The 17208-nt window shown below is 44.7% G+C and overlaps 1 protein-coding gene across 1 annotated transcript; it reads left to right on the plus strand.

Annotated features, from left to right (window-relative positions):
• Positions 1–767: 767 nt before the first annotated feature.
• UPK1B (uroplakin 1B) lies at positions 768–11562 on the plus strand. The gene is made up of 6 exons (XM_022574972.3): positions 768–836; positions 1950–2150; positions 4524–4598; positions 5270–5392; positions 6781–6960; positions 11406–11562. The coding sequence occupies exons 1-6, from the start codon at positions 768–770 to the stop codon at positions 11547–11549; spliced, it is 792 nt and encodes a 263-aa protein (XP_022430680.2). The 3' UTR covers positions 11550–11562.
• The last annotated feature ends 5646 nt before the right edge of the window (positions 11563–17208 follow it).

Raw genomic sequence — 17208 nt, forward strand, 5'->3', positions numbered from 1 at the left:
AGCCCAGCTCTTCCACTTACTGGTTGTATGACCCCAGGGAACTTAATTTACCAATTTAAGCTTTAGTTGCCTCATCTGCAAACTGGAGCCTCCCCACCTTTTTTCTTCTTCTACCTAATTAGGTTATGAGAATGACGTGTGTATGTAAATTACCTAGTAGACTGGCATAGAGAAGGAACTAATGTTAGCCCCTCTTTCTCTCCTCGCCCCCCCCTTATGTGACGGGGTATTTTTAATTTGCCAACTATATTTGAAGATAACAACACATTCTGAAAATGATGGGTTTTAACTGCTGCCCGGAGTCCGTATGGGAACCAGTTGCCCACTCTGCCCATAGGTTTATCCTTTGGGCTTCCGTTTGCCGTGACCAACGGCAGGAAGAGCCATACCAGGGACTTTCAGTGTGCTTCATCAACACCTCCGGTCTGCCCTCGGTGACTATGGGGCCTCAGTTCATCACTCAGAAGGATGCAGTCTGTATGTTCCATACCCTAAAGAACTGCTGGAAGTTGGTGATTAGACTCAGGCTGGCTTTACTTTTTTTTTCTCCTTTATAAAATTACTGTGATCACTGAACTGAATAACCAAACTTCTTCCATGGCTAAATGATCACATGACTTGGTTTGGGTGCTCTGGAACACGAGAAGGCAGTGCACGGTGGTGTGACTTAGTTCTGCTGTGGAACTTGCAGCAGCAGTCTTCATCCCCTGCTCCTAACGAGTTGTGATGTTCTCAGCTGTGTCCTCAGCTTGTGGGAAACCGTGAAGATGGCCAAAGATGACTCCGCTGTTCGTTGCTTCCAGGGCCTGCTGATTTTTGAAAATGTGATTATTGGTGTAAGTAATGAGTATTTTCCAGGAAATTCTGCTCTTCCTGTAGTTATGATTTTAGATCAATCGAAAGTGAGAGTTTAAAGGGAAATAATGATATAATGACCGGTTCCCTACATCTTCCCTTTAAGAAGTGTGTTAGTAAAACATGCTAACTAGAAGTTAACTATATAAATAATCCTATATAACTATGTAATATATCAAAAGACCATGTGGAAAAAAAAAGAGAGATTTCCCTCCCAACTTTAAAACGCAAGAATCTAAAAGCAACCACGCTAACCACAGTCAGTGTCCAAGCACGCTCAACACACACGCTTTGGTGTGTCTTTCCTATCCCTCCTTGGTTTGATTTCCACAGCCTCCACTGTTAAGGTTGTTGGGGACAGATGTTTGCATCTTCCTGTGCTGGTCACACGGCAGGGGGGGCAGTACTGGGATGGGTTGTTGGGGACAGATGTTTGCATCTTCCTGTGCTGGTCACACGGCGGGGGGGGGGGGGGCAGTACTGGGATGTAAGAGTAACTCAGAGGCCAGGCTGCGTGGGTACAGTGTGGCGAGAGCACTTAGGAGTCAGGCTCACTGGCTCTGGGCCCAGCCCTGACTATGACTCTGCGTGACTCCGGACAGGTCATTGCCTTTCAGGGCCAAGATCCTTCATCTATGAAATCCAGGGGGCAGGAAAGATAACCACCAAGGTTCCTCCCAGCTCTAATGTTCCATGGCTCTCTGGCACAGAGAACATGACCAGGACCAGTTTAAATATTACAATCCAGGAATATGGACAGTGGGCAGTGGGAATGGGAGTGAGAGGTTATCTTCATACAAGAAGTCATTGTTTGAGCGGTTCACGCCCCAGGGGTTTTATAGATGGTCTGAAATTGTCTGGGTCTCCTGCCAAAGAGCGAGAAGATAGAGCGAAATGTGGAAGGAGGCATGAAACCAATACGTAGGATGGAAGGAGATGTTTGACTTCCTGGCAATGAGGAGTTTAAGTCAGTTGCGTAAAGCCTATGCAGGGGACAGAGTTAGTCTCTCTTACCACCACGCCCCTACTCCTCTACCCCTTTCCCAGTGCCGCTCTCATGGCCGCCAGCCTGACAGAACCCCCTCTGCCCCCAGATGTGTGGCATCGCCCTGACTGCAGAGTGCATCTTCTTTGTATCCGACCAACACAGCCTCTACCCGCTGCTTGAAGCCACTGACAATGATGACATCTATGGGGCAGCCTGGATTGGCATGTTTGTCGGCATCTGCTTCTTCTGCTTGTCTGTCCTGGGCATTGCAGGCATCATGAAGTCCAACAGGAAACTTCTTCTGGTGGTAAGACCTTAAAACTCTCTACATTTCTCTCCTGGACCAATTTAGATGGATTGTTTCTTCTTCCCTGAGCACAGTGCTTCGGTTTTCAGTGGGGTAGGAGGGAGCACAGAGTGCCAGGTGAGGAGGGAGTAGAGGGGAAGACCCTCCCTGCAGTGAAGATTATCCAAGTGGGGTCAAAGATGCTCTCCTCTATGGGAAGTCCAGAAGAGTCCAGCACAAGAGAAGCTGAAGGGGAGACACCTGGAGGTCACCTGTTGAGTATTTTCCAGATCTTCGCTTCTCTGACTGGTGTCTGCATGGACCCAACAGATACAGCCAGGAGCTACACAGGCCAAAGGAGAGACAGTGAGAACTCAATAATTAGACTTTTTCTCTTGAGAGTAAGTAGTTTAAAATATTGTTTTAATAGTAATCAAGTGTTGATATATTAGGATATAAATCACAAAATATGCACGAATTTTTTAGAGAAAGCATGAGCTTTGCAGACATTTTTGAGCTCAAGGCTGATGATGTTGTGGGATGGCCTACACTTCCCATTTCACGCATTCACTCTGCTTTTCAGGGACCCTAGACACCCATGCTGGGCAACATGTAGAGAACAGCTGCAGCTCCCACCTGCCTGTGGAGGCTCTAACTCTGTGCACCCATAGGGAGGCTTCTGCCCCAAACCTCAGACAGTAGGTTGTGCCCTGCCTTTGCAGATGGGAGCAAATTTGCAGCCAGCCGGGCTAAGAACCCTCGGTGTTGGGTCTAAACTTCTACTCCCTTCCCCCATGCTCAGGACAGCAGTTTCTCGCCCTGTGATGGGGCCCCATCCCCACTCCCTACCTGAAATAACTCTCCTAGCCAAAGGCTGCAGGACCTGAGTTCCACCTTCATGGAACGAGTCCAGCAAGCTAAGGTGCTTGTTGGTTGGAACGAGTCCAGCAAGCTAAGGTGCTTGTTGGTTGGCTTTTCCTGTGAACTAACATCATCCTGGTACCTAGGGAATGTAGAATGTTTACATTCTCTGGGTCTTTAGTGTGAGTTAGTTCCAGGGCAAAAGAACCCACTTTTTCAGGGTGGGGTTAAGGAATGCAGGGAAAGGTAAAGAAGGGGCAGGTGTCCTTAGAGAAGAGCTTCAGCTGCATCCCAGCCTCACTCTGGGCCAGTCATGTGTGTCTCGCACAGCCGGGAACATCCTTCACCATGCCTGGCAAAGAGATGGAGCAGCGCGCCCTCCGCGCGGCTGGAGGAGAGAACACCTGCACCCTGTGCCTCCTTTCTGGAGCGTCTCTAAGGGGCTTCTGAGCCTCTTTAAAGGGAGCCAGCAAAGCTCTCGACAAAGAGCAATGCAGCCGCTAATACAGAGGGAGGCAATGCTATGAGGCCTCTGAAGGGGCTCCTGCTGTTAACTGAGTGTTAACAGTAGCCAAAGCCTTTTTCTGGGCGGAATGGTTAGGGCAGCAGAGGGCGCCGCTCTGAGAACCGCCCCTGCCCAGGGAGGGAGAACCGTTTGCCCTGCGCTCCTCCGCTAACACCGCCGCAGCGCCCCTTCCGCAGAAGAACCCAAGCACCATAAACGTATGTGGAAGGCTGAGGACAGCAAAGACAGGACTTTTGCAAAGAGTCCCCGTCCCAGCTTCGGAGAACATTTGTCCTTCAGATATTTGCCAGCCATAAACAGGGACAGTGTGTTGTGGAGCCATCACGTGTGCATGCGCACTCTACCACACACACACGCGCACAAACACACAGCAACAAAACACACAATGCGCTGTTTCACTCAACTGACCTGATGCAACTGGAGTGGGAGTGAGTGAGACAAGATGCTGGTGAAGAGCTGTGTACCCGGAGGCTGCCTGCTTCTCTCTAATAAGACTGGACGTTGCCAAGTGGGAAGACAGTTATTAAACGCAGCCCTATTCATCTTTGACCTGGGTAATCCTCAATTCTCAGTAAACCATAAAGAAAATGTCTCCCAATGAGAGGGGAGTTATGAGGCTCTACATAGTGTGTGATACACTGATTCTCTTGCCAGCCATTGGACGAACACACACACACATACACACACACACCAGTTCATTCTCTTGTATGTTTTTCCCAGTTAAAATGGAAATGCAGGGTACGGAACTGAGAAAGCTCTGTATTCAATAGTTGTTTGTTCTCCGGGGAAAGGAGAAGAGCTGATCCGATTAGCACCTAGCACCAAGTCTGGCTCTACGCAGCTGATCGATGAGGGTTTGTTGAATAATTATGTAAATGATCAGAAAATTATATTTAGGTGAATGTGCTGCAGAAAACATAACAGTTATTTGTAAAAACAAAAAACAAAACAAAAAACTCTCTTTGGAGGTAGATGTAATTCTTGTATTCCATTTGTTTCCCTTCCAGTATTTCATTCTCATGTTTATTGTATATGGCTTTGAAGTGGCATCCTGTATCACAGCAGCAACACAACGAGACTTTGTGAGTACAACCTCAAAAGACAGAGCAGAAATGACCATATGAATCATCATGACCATCATAACACTATAATAACTGACACATATTAAGCCCTTACCCTATACCAGGCATTGTAATATGCATATTAATAATAAATATATAATTTTTCCCCTCATAGTAACCCTATGAAATAGGTATTCATTTTATAAATAAAAATAAAATGAGACTTAAAAAAATAAAGTAACTTGTCCAAGGTTACGCAGCTGGTAAGGGAAAGTGGGATCCTGAATCAGGCCGTGTGATTCCCAGGGCCCAAGCTTGCACCGCCGTGCTCTTCACTACTCTGCCACAGCCACTGCGATGAGCAGGAATCCACCACATCTGAGACACCCTCCCATCCAGCACCCTGCTTTCTCTCCTTTTTTCCATTCCCTGGCCTAGGCCACCCCACAATGCCTGTCTACCCTTATCTCACTGGAATTTCTTTGGAGATGGAGGTCTTCTCCCTACAAGGGGGACTTCCGCCACCCAGAGCAGCCTTACTCCCACCCCCAGCCCTACTCAGTGACTCTGAGCTCAGTTTTACTCCAGGAGACAATGTTCAGGGACCCCAGCAACATGCCGAGCAAATCACTTCGCCTCCTTGAGGATTACTGTGCTAACTCTTCCTCTTGTGTTGCCTCCTCCCATGATAGTTCACACCCAACCTCTTCCTGAAGCAGATGTTGGAGAGGTACCAAAACAACAGTCCTCCAAACAATGATGACCAGTGGAAAAACAATGGAGTCACCAAGACCTGGGACAGGCTCATGCTCCAGGTAGTGCCTGCAGTCCTGGGGAGATGCCATTTGGTGCCTAAACCAGTATCCAAGGGCATATGGATGGTTAGGAATGAAGTTAAAGTGTGGGGACCACTGCCTCCAAGGGGGCTTCCTTCACAAAGAGACTTGACATAGGCAAGTTCCTCTGTTCCTCTCATTTACTGGCAGGGACTAGGGGGTGTACACATGACTCAATGGGACCCCTAGATCTATATTTTATTTTAAGCCAAGATGTTGATTAGCTTCCATTTATAGGAGTAATGACATTGGTAAGAAATTTAGATTAATCACACACTCTGCCTCTTAGAACTCAAGCATCACTTACATGAAAAAAATGTTGCCTCTGGGCTTCCCTGGTGGCGCAGTGGTTAAGAATCCACCTGCCGATGCAGGGTACGCAGGTTCGTGCCCCGGTCCGGGAAGATCCCATATGCCGCGGAGCAGCTGGGCCCGTGAGCCATGGCCGCTGAGCCTGCGCGTCTGGAACCTGTGCTTCGCAACGGAAGAGGCCACAGCAGTGAGAGGCCCGCGTACCCCCCAAAAAATGCTTTTAAGATAGTCACTTTATCACCAAGTTTGCTGAATATATTTATCTTAAAAGTTGAGAGATGCAGTAGTATTTATTTCTTCCCTTGAAACATTTTAGCAGAATTTATAAAATGGAAGGAAAGTGATGTGAATTGTGTTTTATCCCCTATCCTCAATTCTATCTAGAGTAATATGAGCTACGTGTTAAGTGATCTTCCTTTCCTATGTAGAGGCAGAACCATGTGCCACTAGGTTTTGGTTATTTTTTCCAGTTTATTTTCCCCCATTATAAAAATAATACATAATTGCTCCAGAAAATGTTAAAAATACAGAAAAGTAAAACAAGAAGAATTACTCACGATTTCTTCACCACAAAAATTTTAATTTTCTGATTCTCAATTTGCTCATATGTAACATGAGAATAATTATAACTCTCTGACACTAGTGTAGCAAGATATTCGTACTAATAATGATTAACATTTTTTAAGGGTTTACTATGGGCCAGGCATTGTGCTAAACGTGTTAAATGTATTGACTAATTTATTCCTCACACAGCTCTGTGAGGTAGGTACTATATTTGTCCCAATTCAGTTAAGGAAAATGAGGCTTAGAAAGTTTAACTCGTCAAAGGCTACAGAGCTCATTAATGGCTAGTAAGGTAATAAATGTAAAAGTATTTTGCAAACTCTACAATGTAATACCTTAAAAACACCTTCAGCTCTCATTAGGGGATTTTTAGTAAATGTAAGATACAGTATAATTTCCATATCTTCTTTCTCCATAAAGTCTCAGTTGCCACCTTGGTGGCTCTAGCAAGGATTATGGAAGAGAATTTTGTTTCTCTCATGTGCTGACAGGACAATTGTTGTGGTGTAAATGGACCATCAGACTGGCAGAAATACACCTCTGCCTTCCGGACTGAGAATAACGATGCCGACTACCCCTGGCCTCGTCAGTGCTGTGTTATGAACAACCTTAAAGAACCTCTCAACCTGGAGGCCTGCAAACTAGGGGTACCTGGATACTATCACAACCAGGTGAGTCCTTGCTTCTCCCAAGACCTGCCAGGAGGTTTTTCTGCTGTTTATGAAGAAAATACTGGTTAACTGTAGGTAATAGTCTCTCACTAAGGAATTCTGCATCCTTTTTCCTAAACCTCATGTTAACTATTTCCTTCTCTGTTAGTAAAATGTAAGTGCTAATCTAGGGCTGATCTGGGAAAATTTACATTTTAATAAATGAACAGAACGCGAGAATTGCAATAGCAGAATCCAATTTTGTTTAAATGAACACTATTTGTATAATGTATAGAATTAGTATTTTGAAAAATATTTATATCAAAGATTTGCTCTATTTTTGCAAAACGTAAATTGAAAGGGATGATATACAAAAGGAATGTTTTGCCAGTTCCAAAGCAAAGGCAATTGCTGAGGGTAGATGCAGTAATGGTACACCCACCTGCCTCATTCAGTGGTAATGTAGGATAGTCTTAATAAAATATTAGATTGGTGATTTGGGTAGAAGCTAATTCACATACAAGTGGTTTTTGAAAAAGTGTTTCCAGCCTGATGAGAATGATATGATGATCATGAAAACAAACATCAATTGAGTACTTATCAAATGCCAGACACTGCTCCAAGTACAATACAGATATTAATTCATTTAAGGCTCCGTGGGTAGTGCCACTTTGATCCTTATTTTACAGAAGAGGAAATGAGATACAGAGATGCTAATAATTGCCTTGCCCAAGGTCATGCAGCTGGTAAGTGGAAGAGTCAGGGTTCAAATGCTAGCAGCCTGGCTCCAGAGCCCAGACTCTAAGCCAAGAAAGAACTTGGTAATAATCCCAAAAAGCCCTGAAGAGAATCCTCATACACTTGAAGTCAGCCTCTGAGATGCTTACACTGCTGTGCATTACCACTTTGAGGAAAGCTAGTTGTGTGCCAGTACATTAAATAATTGAGAAATGCCAGACTCTTTGGTCTTGCAGGAAATAATACAAAATGCATTTTCAGAATGAACGACACGGCACTGCTGGTCATCATGCCACCCTTGGAAGGGTGCCTGGACTAGGATTGGTTGCATTAATCCGGAAAATGACATGGGAGTGATATAGATTATTTTGCAGAGTTGTTCAGAGCAACCCTCATTTAGCATTTTAGAAACATTGTTTTGGTATCATTTTAATTAGTTATATTCAGACTGCTAAAAAAATTAAATTTATTGCCTATAATCACAATATGCAATATAACGATCACTCTGAGGAATAATAAACTGCTTTTAACATTTCAACCTTGGAACTAGTCCATGCAGACGTATCTTGATTGGATTGTAATTCCATACAAACTGTATCATATCTTTGAAAGAGACCAAAAAGGATGTTTGCCATCAGATGATTGGTTTATTTCACAGCCACACTATTTTCCCTCACACATAGAACATTCTAGTAATAAGGGACACTTTTGTCACACCCTCCCTAACAGTCCTTGGACTCACCACGTCCTCTACCCACTAGGTATACCACAACTACAAAGTCATGTCACTGAGCAGTACTCCCACACCAAATTCCTGCATCTTGAAATTCCTCTCTGTCCCTGACTCCCTGTGCTCCTACTTTCTCAATCTCACTCATTCTTCACCCCTGACATAATCTCTTATCTACTCATCCTTCCTGCTTCTCCCTACCCTGGTCTCCCAGATTCCCACATGCCACCATTCTCTCCGAGTTACAGGTCCTGCTAATTCTCCTATAACAATCCTTTTCCACAAAGCAAAGTACGCCACCTCAGTACCTCATATACTTTACTTCTATTATTGCAGTTGATACCTTGAAATATAATTATTTGTTTGCAAGCCTATTTTTTCTATGAGTCTCCTTGAGGACCATGCATCCTTCAATTCTGTATCTTCAGTACTTAGCATAATGCCTGGCACAGAGAAGGCATCAATAAATGTTTGGTGGGTGGGCAAATGAAGAGGTGAATGACCCTTTTTCACATCCAAATTGTAGCTTTGCGAGATCTGCAACGCACAAAGAAAGGCTAACAAAACTAGGGAAGTTGTCACAAGTGTAGAAATAATAGAAACCCACCAAATATCACATAGCATGTCAGACGCAAATATATATGTTCTTACATCATGGTTCATCTGCCCCCAAAATGCTGTGTGCAAATTCTAATCACTGCACCTCAAGAGCATTATGATGGAACTAAGGAAGATCAAGGTAAGCGCCACTACAATGAGAAAAAAGCATCATGAAAGGCACTAAATGAGAAGAGGTGAAAAACTGGGGGTTTTGTCTGTGAGCTTCATGAGGGCAACACCCATTTCTGCCTTGTCACAGCTGAATGCCCAGCCCAGTCCCTGGCACCTGGCATAAGTGGGTTTTTATACATATTATTGGACAAATGACCACTTCCCAGGATTGTCAGGGGGATCAAATGAGTGATGGATATAGGCGTGTTTGTGAACCATCAAGTGTGTCACAAATAATATCCTTGTAATTATTACTTCTTATCACATTCCATTCTTCCTAATTAGGTGCCTGCTTTGTGCCAGACACTTGTTCTAAGTTCTAGAGATTCAACAATGAACAAGACAAAATCCCTGCCCTCGTAGAGCTTGCACTGTAGTATGGGAGACAGACCACAAACAAGTTACCAAACCAATACACAATAAATTCCAGGTAGTGATAAGTGCCATGAGCAGAAATAAAGCAGGATATAGAAAATGATGGGGGGAAAGGTATTTTTCTCTATGGTTGTCAGGAAAGGCTTTATTAAGATGATATTTGCACAGAGTTCTGAATTAAGTGAGGAAAGGAGACCCTCACTTAAAAAAGATTAAAGAAGAGAGTTCTGTAAAAAGGAAGCAGCAAGTGCAAAGGCCCTGAGGTGGAGGCCCTTAGCTTTTTGGAGGAACATCCGTATGGCAAGGCTGGAACAAGTGAAGGAAGAGTAGGAGGCAAGCACGAATCTAGATTTTGTAGGGCCTGAAGCTTATCAGATTTGTGGGGAGGGGTTCTCCTCAGGAAAAACAGTTTAAACTACACATGCAAAACTAGGTACAGGACTTTGAAATGGTCTTGCAAGGAAGCAGCCCTGAGCCCAAGCTTATTAGCTTTGCAGTGAAACAACCTCCTCTGGTGGCGGCTGGGGTCACAGAGAGAGGCAGGGCCATATCATACAGCACCTCGTAGCCATTGTGAAGACTTAGAATTTCATATTAAGGGTGGTGGGAAACTTTCAGAGGGTCATGAGAAGGAAGGTGAAGTGATCTGACATGTTTTACCAGGATCCCTCTGGCACTGTACAAAGACCAGTAGGGCACCGTGGGTGGACTCAGGCCTCAGGGAAACCAGCCAGGAGGCGATTGTAGGAATCCTGAAGTGAGGCCGTGGTGGACCAAGGTGGTAGCAGGAAGTAATAAGTGTTTGGATTTGAGATATATTTTAAACCCAAAAGTGTTTGCTTAAGAGAAAAACAGTTAAGGATAATTCCAAGATTTTTCATGTGAGCATCTAGGTGAGTGGGGGAGTCAGGTAGATGGAGAGGTGTAAATGGGGGAGAAATCAAGGCGTATATAGCGAAGGCAGGACATGCAAGTGGATGAACCAGGGACTGGGGCAGGGTTAGAAAGGATAGAACTTCAAGTGGCTACCTGGAGACCCTGGGCGGGGCCTAAACTTCAAGGTCAGCCCTTCTAAGACATTTCTCTCTGGATCTCAGTGTTCATAAAACCAGCCTGGTCATGGCATCTCCTAGGCATTCCTGTGATTCCAAGGGCTTTAGTGGAGGTCGCTCAGATGGCAGGTCTAGCCCCATACGTGTGTATCACTCCAGTACTTTGCATAGAGACTAGAACAGAATGTGCTACATATAAAACTTACCAGATTATGGCATGCATGAATGAATGACTCGATGAATAAAGAATGATTCACTCTCTCGCACGCACCCCGTGGCTCTTCTACAATACTATAAAGATATGTTGAAATATGATGTCAAATGAGAATTTACAAAGCATGGTATAGGAGTTCCTTAAATGACTAAAAAATAAAGCCTCTAATTTTCACTAACTGGAAGAACTTGTACTGAAAAACAAATCAAAAAGTGACCCTGCCCTCAAACAAATCACCAATAAAATCTTTGGGGAGAGGAAAAAAACTCAAATTTTATTAAGAATACTTTACATTGCCACATATTCAATATGAGAAAAATGTTATGCTAAAATAGCAGCACCTCGGTTAGATTGAATGAAAAAACAAATATGATATAGAATAGTTCTTCATAAGGATTATTCCTATAGATTATTCCTATTTCTTCAGTACAGCACAAGAACCTAGTTGTCCACAGGAATGTAGAAATAGCCTGGTTATGTTAAACTGGATTTTGGGGTGACATTGATTCAAATCAGCTTCCCACCCATGTCTTACATCTCTTTTCTGGTCCCTTTCATGTGGATATGGAATCGCCCACTCCTCCAGGGCTGCTACGAACTGATCTCTGGACCAATGAATCGACACGCCTGGGGGGTTGCGTGGTTTGGATTTGCCATTCTCTGTTGGACTGTGAGTATTTCCCATCACATGTTTCATTTCTGGGAGGATAGTGATAAGGAGAGACCTTGAGATTGCCCCTGGTTAACCCAAGCACGCTAGACTGACTAGAAAAAAAGCTTAGACCTGAAGGCTAGTCAAGAAGCTGCTGGCACCAGGGCAAGGACAGTGGATTCCCTCAGGAGGTAGGGCGTGAACTTCCCCTACAAACCAGATCCTTCTCTGGCTGACTGGGATGCACTTGTGTGCTCCTCCATCTCTCCAGATCTCATAAATTCATTTCAAGTAGATATCAAAGACAGTCATCTCTCTAGATGCCTCCTCTAACCTGCCTCCCTCCTTCCAAAGAGCTGCCTTCACCAGTCTCACCTTGTTCTTCCGACCACTCTATGTGATGCACATGCAGCAAGAGGGTAGAATGGTAGGTCTCAGCCCTGAATGCACATTTAAACCTCATGGGGGAGCTTGGGGGACAAAAGCATACCTGAACCCCAACCTCTGAGATTCAGATTTCAGTTGATCTAGGTGCAGGACCCAGGTCTCTTTTTTTTTTTTTTTTTTTTTAATTTTCCAAATGATTCTAACTTGTCGTCAGGATTAAGAGCCATTGCATTCAGGAAGCAGTCCCAAACTTTTGGTTTCAGAACTCTTTTACACTCTCTCAAATATTACTGAGGACTCCCAAAAGCTTTTGTCTATGGGGGGCTGTATCTATTGATATTTACCCTGTTGGAAATTAACACAGAAATTTTTAAAAGCACGTGTTAATTCATATAAAATAACAATAACAAACTAATTACGTTACTATTAACAATATATTTCTGTGGGGAAAAAGTGACTATTTTCCCAAACAAACAGATATGAGAAAAGTGGCAGTATTTTTTTTTTACATTTTTGAAAATCTCTTCAATGTCTGGCTTTAATAGAAGACAGCTGGCTTCTCATAGTTCATCTTCATATAATCTGTTATAATATGTTGCTTAGGTTGAAGGATTTGAAAGAAATCCATCCTACACACTGGTATGTAGTTGAAAACACAGAAGTGTTTTGGTAGCCTTATCTAAAAATAATTGTGAATATTCTCCTTTGGTACTACACAAAACTTGCTAAGTAGTAGTTTCTTAAAGGTTAGTTGCAATATGAAATCTGAAGCTTCATCAAAGAACTTTTAGGACTCTGTTACATTAAAATACATTACATTGGTTTGTCTTGCAGTTTGCATAAATTTTTTACCCATTCGTGATTCTAGAACATCATGCATTGGTCATTTGGGAAAATATTGGTTCACTGTGTGACAGGATGGACTCAGAGTCACCTCTGCCCCTGTGATGATGCTTAAGGCAAGATCATTCTTAAAAATCCAGTGTCACCTGAGCCTGAACGAACCTCATATCATTTTTCTGCAAGTACCAGATGTTTCTAAAACAATTCCTTATTTATTTTTCTTTTCCTTTGTATTCCAGTTTTGGGTTCTCCTGGGTACCATGTTCTACTGGAGCAGAATTGAATATTAAGAATAAGTGTAACCACCATACCACTCCCCACAGTGACTCTGGATTTGGTGCTGGAACTCCTAATATTCCACCTCTGTGCTCCCCGGGAAATTATGCATTCTTCCTCAAATTGCCAAGTCAGTTGGTGTGGAGTTTCTTTAGGTTCTTTAGGCTCTCAGACTCCTGAAATTCTTACCACTAATGATTTCACCCTGATCTAGGATTCTGCAACATTGTTATAGACCGTAGGAAAGGGAGAGTTTAGGATAGTAGATAATAACTATTGCCATCTCTGTTTATTTTTAATTTGGGGGCACAAAGACATTCACAGGAGCCTGTCTTATCACAGCAAGCCAAGTCTCTATTTGGACAGCAAATCTGCCTGTATTTCTCTCTGCTTTCTAAAAGAAACCTTCAAAGGCTTTCATTCATCTCAGTATTGTCCGCGTGAGAGAACTAAGGAAAAGACTGCTGAAATATATGTTTTGCCTTTGTTCTATGGTGGCTCCCATCTACAGAGACTCAAGTGATTCTCTTAATGCCACCTTGGGATCCTTTTATTCTCCAGGACAATACCCGATCTTGAGCGAACAATGGTTGAAGTTTCCTCTCAGACATTGCAGAGTGATAGGTGTTAGTAACCTCAATTCTCCCGCTAATTAAAAGTATGTGGACTCTGGGGGACAAAGGAGGGGCCTGTTATATATTTACCAATCTCATCCCATCCGAAAGCCCCTTTCAAATAAGGGAGAAGCAAGCCCGCTGTTAGATAGGTGATTTATGGTGATTTTTTTTTTTTTTTAAACATCTTTATTGGGGTATAATTGCTTTACAATGGTGTGTTAGTTTCTGCTTTTATGGTGATTTTTTTTACTGTCAAAATATTTCTCTTCTGATCTATGTTTCCTTTTGCAATCCTGAAGGAAGTTCTTATAACAACATTTGTCTACTCTTATAAATAAAGAAGGCTTTTAAATATGTTCACTTTCTTTTCTTTTTACCAGTGTCATAATTGGTCATATATGAGGCTAGCAAAATGGGTCTTCCAACAGAAGAGCTTAGTAGGCTCACGGGAATTAAAATTTAGGAGATGGAAAATGCAGTCAGGTGTGGCTTCCCTCTGGATACCGGGTAACCCTGCTGTACAGTTGAATGATTGGAACTTCCACGTTTACTTTTTGCTCCTGCTGCCCTTTGCCCAGAAGCGGGGATGCAGTTGCTGCTCCTCAGATCCTTTCCCCCTGCATCTCTGACTCCAACTGCTCAACTGTGTCCCCTAGGAAGGAAATGTACCTGTCACTTCAGGGTCCCACTCGCAGCTGACTCAGTCACATGGAGTAGCCCACTCCCAGGCCTCAACCCAGGTTCCTGTGCCTCAGTCTGAGCCCCGGGGCAGGGAGGGACAAGGAGGGGGAGGGCGCTATAGCCTGCACCTGGGCGGTAAAGCTGGGGGCAGCAGCCGGATCGCTGATACCCAGGACAGGGAGCCAAAGGCTCCTGCTCTGACACACAACCAGCTTGCCCCTCCCCTGCCTCGCTTGCCTCTCCAGGACAGGGCTTGGGGTGTCAAGATAAATGACACCTGCACTTGACTGAGAAGGTTCTCTCTGTGGTCTTTTTGAAGAGAGGAGGAGAAGGAAATTCGAGCTTACTCTGGGCAAAGCTTTGAAGCGCCTCTCTCCCTTCTCTCTGTCCATCCTCTCATGTGTTCTGGTGCCTTTTTCTTCTGCTGCTAACTGGATTTTCCAGTGCCCTCATGCGTGAGCAAATCCTGTCCCAGACTCACTCCTGCCTTCCCCCTCCAAGGCTTCGGAGCTTCAAAATTCTCTCCCTACAAGATTCCATTCTCCTTGTGACTTGATCTCAGCTAGGTTAAGGGAAAGCCTTTTTGCAAGCTAATTCATACTAAAGGGTGAGTGACAGCTAGTCCCCACTCTCTTAATCTTCTCTGCAGATTTTTCCTTAATAACTGAAATTGATCTCAGTTGGTGGAATCCAGTGCAACAGTGGGATCAGGAAAGAGCTATTGTGGAGGAAGATGGCCCACCTGCTGCTCGTTAAATCTTACCACCTGCCTTCTCTACTAGAAGTAACTAGAAAGACAAGGGGCCTTCAATTGGTCATTACCGTCCGCCCCCTCTCCAGCTAGCTGCCTACAAAATAAGACCCTGAACCCAGGTACTTACTATGTCCAGCCCCCAGCAGTTGGGGAGGACACACCCTTCAGCTGAGACAGACCCAGACCTGAGGACTTCCCTATGGAGAGTCCAGCCGTTCAGGACTCCTGCACTTCCTGCTACGGGGGTCTTCAGTTTAATCTCAGGGCAGCTCATGCTCTGCCCAGTTTCTGCTTCCATCCCCTCCACCTTCCCTGGAAGCCCAGACTTGTCCCTCTTCCATCTGGCTTCTGGGACAGAAGTGGGGCTCACAGCGAGACCCACGCCACACTGTTCAGGGTGAGGCCCTCACCAGCCCCACCAGGCCGGGGGGCGGGGGGAGAAGAACAGTAGGGCCTGGCTCTGGGTTGCTGGTAGGTTGCCGGGCTTGAGACACACCCAGAAAAAACCATCTTGAGAAACCTCCCAATCGTGCAACAGGCCTGCTTATCAGGTGGGCAAAGAACAGTTACCAACCTAACACTGAAAAATGGGTCAGGCTGACTCTGGGGTAGGTTTTACCTGATTGCAATACCAGACGGGTCATCACGCTCCTCGGTTGGCTTTTTCCTCCCCAGATTGTTACTCAGGTTCCTGGCAGGCTGTTCACCCTGAGCGTTAGGAAGCCCTCTGCTCATTTTTTTGGGCCCTATAACTTTTTTTCCACATCAGCTGTAATAAACGGGGACAGCTCCCATTCTAAGCAGCAGACCAGGTAGTTTCTGACTATCCATGAGGTAAAGAAGGAATAGTGAGTCATGCGAGTTTGAAAATCGCATCTCCGCTAAAACCCCACCCCCATCCACGTGACTGACAAGCCGGGCTGTGGTTGAGGAACTGGAAACTAAGCTGCTTTCTCATTTCTTGTTGTTGTTGTTGTTTTTTTATAAATTTATTTATTTTTGGCTATGTTGGGTCTCTGTTGCTGTGTGCAGGCTTTCTCTGGTTGCGGCGAGCGGGGGCTACTCTTCATTGCAGTGTGCGGGCTTCTCATTGCGGTGGCTTCTCGTTGAGGAGCACGGGCTCTAGGCACCTGGGCTTCAGTAGTTGTGGCTTGCGGGCTCAGTAGTTGTGGCTTGCGGGCTCTAGAGCACAGGCTCAGTAGTTGTGGCACACGGACTCAGTTGCTCCGTGGCATGTGGGATCTTCCCAGACCAGGGCCCGAACACACGTCTCCTGCACTGGCAGGCGGATTCTTAACCACTGCGCCACCAGGGAAGTCCCTGCTTTCTCATTTTTATAGAATGAACAACCTCCTTTGTCCTGTGTCATTTCCCTTTCCTGTTTCACCTCATGCAGATCCTTATCATCTCCTATATGTGAGACTGAATCAAAGAAGAAACCCAGAGGAGACTAGTTGTAAGCTATTGAGTTTGCTTTCACATGTGACGTTTTTATCACAAGGCTTGAATGGCCACATCCAACGAGGAGATCCAAAAACATCTTGGGAAAAGGCGCATTGCTGAGAAATGTATAGTTCCCAGACCCTTCTCTAACCCACCCTCCCCCTCACTCCCAATCAACTCCCAAAGCGCGCACACACACACACACACACACACACACACCTCCTTTGAAAAAGACAAATAGCCAGATCCTGGAGTTAAATGGTGCCATCATGCCCTACTTTCTAGTGGCCTCCACCCTGAGTTCCTCTTGAAAAAAGAGCAGCCCCTGACATCCAGAAGCTAGCCTGGCACTCACAACTAAGCCATGCTATTCTCCTGCTAGACGTAAACAATTCACAGAATACCAGCCTCAGATAAGGTCATGTAAAATGAGGCAAAGTGAGGCCACTTCATAATTCTGTCCAAGCACAATAACAAGGTCACCGTGCCACCCTCAGAATACCAAACACACCCTTTTTTTTTGCTAAAATAAGTGACTGCTACGTGCTCACAATTACAGCTCTATTCTTCCTCTAGTCCTCCCCGTGGGTAAATCAGAACTGTCTTGGCTTTCTGACAACGTCCAATACAGAACACATCCTGCTGGCTTAGAACCTCCCCAAATGACCCACCCCAAACCCAAATGCTCTCATAGACTTTGTCTGACTTCTTTTCCTGAGACACCTCAAGCTTCCCC

This window comes from Delphinapterus leucas, chromosome 4, assembly GCF_059928025.1.
Source record: "Delphinapterus leucas isolate spDelLeu-1000000601 "Yukka" chromosome 4, BTC_Dleu_Yukka2, whole genome shotgun sequence".
NCBI lineage: Eukaryota > Metazoa > Chordata > Mammalia > Artiodactyla > Monodontidae > Delphinapterus > Delphinapterus leucas.

Excerpts from the sequence above, each read along its gene's own strand:
- UPK1B (XM_022574972.3), top strand. The coding sequence starts at position 768 with ATGGCCAAAGATGACTCCGCTGTTCGTTGCTTCCAGGGCCTGCTGATT. Across the intron at positions 5,393-6,780 it reads GGGACAGGCTCATGCTCCAG|GACAATTGTTGTGGTGTAAA; the intron begins GTAGTGCCTGCA and ends ATGTGCTGACAG. Across the intron at positions 6,961-11,405 it reads CTGGATACTATCACAACCAG|GGCTGCTACGAACTGATCTC; the intron begins GTGAGTCCTTGC and ends CCACTCCTCCAG.